The following is a 6,230-nucleotide window of genomic DNA, read 5'->3' as shown; positions in this document are numbered from 1 at the left end:
GTTCAGTGCTATCCTACTTATGATCAGTTTTCACTAAACATTCTGTTATTAATATCCTGCACTTCTTCTGCTTAACCTTTTGCTATCTTGCATGATAAATTTACCATAATTTTTTTCATATCTTTTTTTGTAATGAGTAGAGAATTTCGTCAAAAACGGTTTCCCTCCCATACACTATTAAGTATGACATAGATTTTCTTATTACCTTATTTACGGTTTTGGACCTAACTATTAAATTATAGTACTAATAACAATATAGTTATCATAACGCGCGCACACACACACACAACAAAATGGTACAAAGCATGAAAAACAACCTAATGCAGACAGAGAAATACAGAAACTTCAATAGAACTCACAAAAAATTGACTTCAAAGAAAATTAAAAATGCCCAGAAAGTTACCACGAACTGGTTAAAATAAAAATATGTCTCTCAAAAACCCATAGGACTGACTTTCAACTGAAAATCCCCAAGGCTGTAAAGGATGGCGGGAAACGGGTAGGGTGGTTTCAAGGCGCGGGGATCATGGGCAATGCTTGCTAACGCGGTTATGGAGCAGGCACACAGAGAGTCGTTCTTGGCCAACTTCATCTCTACATTTTATCCCGTTTTTTTATAATTATCCTTGTCTTCATTTCTTCAGCATAGTCTTTATCGTTTCTTAAATCTAAACCAGTGTCCCCAAGCATCCTTAACTTTGTCATCTTCATCACCCTCCGTCATTTAATCTCCCTTATATACAGAACCGGTTCCGGATGATTCCGATGAACGCCGCACTTTCTCCTGGTACAGCTGCAAAACGGTTTAAAATCACAAATTGTATATTAAAGAGATAGAAAAAGAGACCAAAATCTAATACACACAAGAACTCCTGCAGAAGGCTTATAGTAATTACGCCGTATAAGTACCGACTGTTATGCAGCTTAACGATATGCTACTCTGAATTAGAAGCATACCTTCTCATCGCGTGGCTTGGCATTTCCAAAAATTTTGGAACGCGAGGATGTGTCAGCGAGCTCTCCTGTCGGGGCTTTAACGGTACGGGGCGCAAGTTTAAGACGTGGCCGCTGCTCGGCATCCTCACGAGATGGCTCTTTAAATTCGGACATGGGCGGACGCGACGACCAGTCCGGACCTCCTCGTTGTCGCTGTTCGCGCCTCATGCCCCAGGCAGACCCTGCAAAACATATTAACCAAGGTTAACAAATAAAACGCAGAAAACGTTAAACAAAGTTACAACGAGGAGGTGTGGATGCCAAGAAGTAGGCAAGGTCTGTTCTACAGGACACAAATGGGTAGGCATAGATAATCTAGAATTAAACTAATTGCTTGCTTCAGTTCAAATTACAAGAAAAACGAATATTGTTTTATTATTTCAAATAATGCAACATAACGGTTATAATAATAATACGACTCCTTGGTAAGGACAAATGCTTTGAAAAAGAGATTAATGTACCAAAACGTTTTATAAGATTTCCGACCTTAGTTAACGCTCAACTGATCGCTGTCATTGCACGCATTGATTGTACTTTGGAAGTATATAGGAATAGTATATAGAATATATAGGAAGTGTCCTGATACATCTATTCATTATCGTGCCTACGTACCTTGGAAATCGCGGCTAGCAGGGATGTCACCGCGCTGTTGATCACCCCTACCAAAGTTGTCACGGAAATTGTCCCTACCGAAATTGTCTCGATAGACCCGGTCTCGATCGTGTGATCCCCTATCACCATAGCCGCCACCTGGACCGCCATAGCCCCGATTATTATTGTCGCGCTGCGAGTGTCTACTGTCGTTGAAGCCTCGGGGTCCGCCAGGACCTCCTCGGTCACCCGGACGACCCCCTCCAGGACCACCACGGCCTCCACGATCGTTACGTCGACCCTCAGCAACGTCCACTTTAATGATTTTGCCGTTTACCTCGGCTTCGTTCAGTTCCAAAGCCTGCTCAAGGCTCTCTCGGGTATCAAACTCAACATAACAGTATCCCTACAATTATAAGCATACAGAATTAAATACTTCGTATGATTGGTTCTGACCATGATGGTTTGATTCTGATCAATCAACAAAAACAGGACGAGAAATAAAGTAACCAACACGAAACGAACCTGTACAAATCCTGTCACTAAAATGTTGACCCTGCTATCCTACGCCAAGTACTGCAGTATCGTCCACGTACCTTGAAACGGTCAGTTTCCTTGTCACGAACAAGCCGGACAGATCTAACCGTAAGTCCATTGAAGATTTCGTCAATGTCGGCTTGCACCACCCTATCAGGCAGATTGCCAACATACGCCGTGTACGGCGGCTCCGACGGGATCGGTTTGCGACCGTTGTTCCCCCGACCGTACCTGAAATTAACAAGCGACCCATTAATATGAGACATGTTCGTGACGCATAATACACCGAGAAAAATAGCGGTCCAGCTCACTCCGACCATTACCTCATGTCATGTCATGGCTTAGAGGGCAGGTTATAAGAATAATACATTTCTCGCTCGTGCTACTTGGGATGCAATTTGAGATTAGTTTGTCAGTCAGTCGCAATCTAAAATAGTGCATGTCAAGTATCTTTGTATTCTATAAACAACAGTTCGCTTTTTAGAACATAATGACTGAGTACTTGTATAAAAACGATGCTCCTTTTACGTTAATGACTACTATTTTAATCTGATAAGTTGACATAAAGAAACTCTCTGCTACGAGTTCAAACCTAATGCATATAACTCACAAGTGCTTGTCATTCAACAGATCACAGGACGCAGAATCTATTTTCGAATGAATTTTACTTTTCGTTATATTATCCCACCTGGAGCAGATTCTTAGCTATAGAAAAAAGAATCGGTTAAACAAATTTTGAAGTAATTAACACTTCGCATCCATTTATCAGTGTCTCGCAAAATTTGCAATTCCTAAAAACACCGTTCATGTTTAATACATTGGCTGCAAATATATATGAAACTTTGCAGCATACCTCATGTATTCTGTATAAGTAAAGGAATAGGTGTAGGCATAAATTGTTCAAATTCTACGGTAGTCGCTCCCATCAGTGATTCCTTCGTTAGCTCGCAACTCCCAAGATGACCCACCAACTTGTCTAAATGATGACCAGTTACCAATTCATTCTAAATACAAACCAACCGGTCTACGGTTAATTTCAACCGAGAATCCTGATTTATGGTCTTACTATGCTAGCTTTTTTTACTGTTTCTCCATTGTACAATTACTTTCCCTTAATACGGTGCTCGCATACGCTGTATATCCCACATATTTTTTCAGCCAAAAAATTAAATATTGTTGCTGATATTAGAGAAAGAATAGGTTAATAACCACGATTCAACCTAACTGCACGCATATAGTTGTACTACGAGATGCTATAATAGATAGTGTTTAATTTCGCAATGGAAACTTTAAATCCAAGTCAAATTGCTTGCTTAAAATCACGGAATATGCAATCACATGTAACATGTTTCAACTTCGTTGGTGAATCTGCGAAAAATCAGTTGGCACGTTTATCGACCTCTTTTGCCATAAATTCAGAACTGAATTTGAATGAGCTTAGAACTAAGCTGCGTTGCTGCCAATAGTCGAGTTTAATAAAGGTTCTTGTCCACATGTTGTCAATAATTGCACCAGTATCCGACAACTTCTATGATCTATGCCTTGATACCGAGTGATCCGTGAATATTAGACGCTGTCAACAACTAACAGTGTCCTTGAATGTCATGTAAAACTTTGAATCACCTAAATGTTAAATCAAAGCAACATTATGATAATCTTTTTACTGCTAAATACTGCTCGGATATTTATAGACGTTTAAAAAACCTGAACCCTGCAGCACGTACAGCGAAGCATCGATATAGCGGTCCTTAGAGAACATCCGATCTAATTCCACAAGGGCTTTGGTTCGTTCTGTTTTGCGTTCCTCTTTGACAGGCTCTGTAACCTTCTCGTCGTTATTGTTTCTCTGACCACTGCCTATATTTTTAAAAGTAGCGCTACTTGTAAGTAAGACCAGATGACACAAAGAGACTCAAGCAACGTTCAGCGAACGCTCTCGTTTGCCCATTACCTAACCAGCCAGTCAATCTAGCCGCCGCGAGGCAACAAAGCCTCAACGCGTCGGGTGATTTAGTTGATTGGATCGATTGATAAAGAATGATATCATCACGTAGAGTCCTAGAAATTTCGCATACGCACTAGTGAGCCAAAGGGAATTTGGCGTTTTTGCATTGTACAAATATTAACTGTTTGTAGATCGTAGTACGGCGGCATAAAACTGAAAAAGATTAGTAATGCATTGCTAACTAATTGCATTAAATACTATTTGGAAATTTTATTTTGATAGTGGTAATAATAAATTAAAAGAAGGGTTAGAGACGGTTCTACCTGCTCTCAGCGAGCAGGAAATGGCTGGAGCGGGGCTAAAAAGGCACAGTCCCTGTCAGGATCACTATACAACGCACTCGCACAAAACTTTATAGGCAACACTCCACGAACACAGTGCACTCTTTAATAATTACACACTGCAGCCCTCTAAATAGCGGAGACTATAATCGAGGAACATACATAGCATTATATGCCTAGGCTCACAGAAGCCAGGGGAGCGGCTGATTATTCGTTGCCTACACATTAATATAGGCTGCGATAATGCGTTTTCCCCGCACACAAAAACACGACGCCGAAAAACTCATATTGAATCGAACATCGGAATCAACAAAAAGCCAGCATTACGCACGTGGGAACGACGAGATTCTCGATGTCTCAAAATCGCGCCGTTTTTTTTTCTAACAGAAAACAGCGCCAGCAGTTGTAGCTGTTCATCATTGCCTGCCGCTTGCCGAAGACTGACTGCAGGTACAAAAGTAAACTATATCGGCAACAGCCCATATGAGCTTGCCTATTATTGAATTGTAGTAGTTCATATCATCGTTTTTTTTTGAGTATATTGAACAAAACTGATTGATGCTAGATCGAACGGACGCGACTCGGAACGATGAAAAATGGCTAGTACCCCATGCAGGCTTAAAACCTTCAGTGTGGCTTGGCCTTCCTTAGAAACAACTCAGTCTGCACAAGAAGCAAGTGGAAATCAGGTGGGGCTTGTCTACGACGACAAGCACGGCATCGGTCGGTGGCTGCGTACTTCGTTTACTTTTATTCGCCAGTATCACCTTATTGAACCGCGAAATAAAAGCAACGGGCTTTGCCAATCTGAATCGTTCACAACATAGCCGTCCGACCGGCGACTACTCGCGGTGGTATCACTCGGCGCCAACACACGGTGCTGTGTGGGGCGGCATACGGGTGTTCCATCGCCTGTTTAGGACTATTTCCGAGCGGCAACCGCAAAGGAAATGTCCCACAGCAACCGGCAGCGGCCGGTCATTATCGTGCAGTCAATCGAACATCACAAATTCACATGGTTTCTTCATTATTTTTACAAAATTTTAGTCAAAACGCGATCTACCTCTGACTGTAGCTGTCCGCCATTTTGTAAACAGGATTGTTCGCACGCGGCGCTCTTCCTGTCGAGAGAGAAGAGACCGTAGTTCGCAGCAGCAGCACTAGTCGTGGCGGTGGCGCCTTACAGCCGCCACTACCCTCCTCTTTTCTACAATATACAACACCAGGCTCGCACATAGATACACATTCACAGCACACAAACAGGGACAGACCGCCTGCTTCACTACCCACTTGCCTGCTCTTTATTACTGGCAACGTTCGCCTGCGCTGCCAGCAAAGAGCGAGCACCGCCAGCAGCTCAACGCGAGTGATGCCCCAAACCTCTTTCCCGATCCGCGATCGCTTCCCGCCTTTTTTTAACGATAAAAGGAAGACGTAAATGATTAAAAATGTCTTTCTATCGACAGCCTGTTACCTAATTTTCAGTAATTATGGTGCGACTGTTTGTGTCGGAGACGTATGTTGGGCAAACTGATTCGTTTGGATAAGAATATGTCGAAAAAAGTTATTTCTCAAGTACCTCTTTGGAGTGAGGCCGTCCCGCGAATTTTTTTAGTTGTCGCATGTTACACAGCAGAGTTGATGCATGAAGGCAAAAGTTTTAGCAAAGTTTTAGTTTAATTGGATGTTAAATGTAGTCAAAAGTAATTATATTGGAAATCTATTTAAAAAAACAGGACAAGAGTGGAAGACGAGAAGGATTAGGTTAGTCCATGATGCTTAAACAACGGAACACTGAATTTTAAAAGAGCTTGACAAGT

General features: G+C 42.0%; 1 protein-coding gene across 2 annotated transcripts; it reads right to left on the bottom strand.

The window, feature by feature from the left end:
- LOC111272306 (eukaryotic translation initiation factor 4H) lies at nucleotides 1–5,682 on the bottom strand. 2 transcript variants are annotated; one of them, XM_022853693.1, is made up of 5 exons: nucleotides 5,474–5,682; nucleotides 2,184–2,355; nucleotides 1,609–1,993; nucleotides 958–1,178; nucleotides 1–793 (listed from the first exon to the last, which is right to left on the bottom strand). In XM_022853693.1, the coding sequence occupies exons 1-5, from the start codon at nucleotides 5,644–5,646 to the stop codon at nucleotides 725–727; spliced, it is 1,020 nt and encodes a 339-aa protein (XP_022709428.1). In that variant the 5' UTR covers nucleotides 5,647–5,682; the 3' UTR covers nucleotides 1–724. The 2 variants fall into 2 exon arrangements, with proteins under 2 accessions (XP_022709428.1, XP_022709430.1); XM_022853695.2 differs by lacking the exon at nucleotides 5,474–5,682 and adding an exon at nucleotides 3,849–3,986.
- Between the last annotated feature and the right edge of the window lie 548 nt (nucleotides 5,683–6,230).

Source organism: Varroa jacobsoni, unplaced genomic scaffold (genome assembly GCF_002532875.2).
Source record: "Varroa jacobsoni isolate VJ856 unplaced genomic scaffold, vjacob_1.0 contig01958, whole genome shotgun sequence".
Taxonomy (NCBI): Eukaryota; Metazoa; Arthropoda; class Arachnida; order Mesostigmata; family Varroidae; genus Varroa; species Varroa jacobsoni.
The sequence above is the reverse complement of the archived record's forward strand: the minus strand, read 5'-3'. Positions and strand labels throughout refer to the sequence as shown.

Bases quoted from the DNA above. Each gene is read 5' to 3' on its own strand.
- LOC111272306 (XM_022853693.1), bottom strand. From the start codon at position 5,646: ATGTGCGAGCCTGGTGTTGTATATTGTAGAAAAGAGGAGGGTAGTGGC. The intron at 2,356-5,473 runs GTAGATCGCGTT...TGTTAATTTCAG, and splicing joins GCGGACAGCTACAGTCAGAG to GTACGGTCGGGGGAACAACG. The intron at 1,994-2,183 runs GTACGTGGACGA...TTATAATTGTAG, and splicing joins AGGAAACTGACCGTTTCAAG to GGATACTGTTATGTTGAGTT.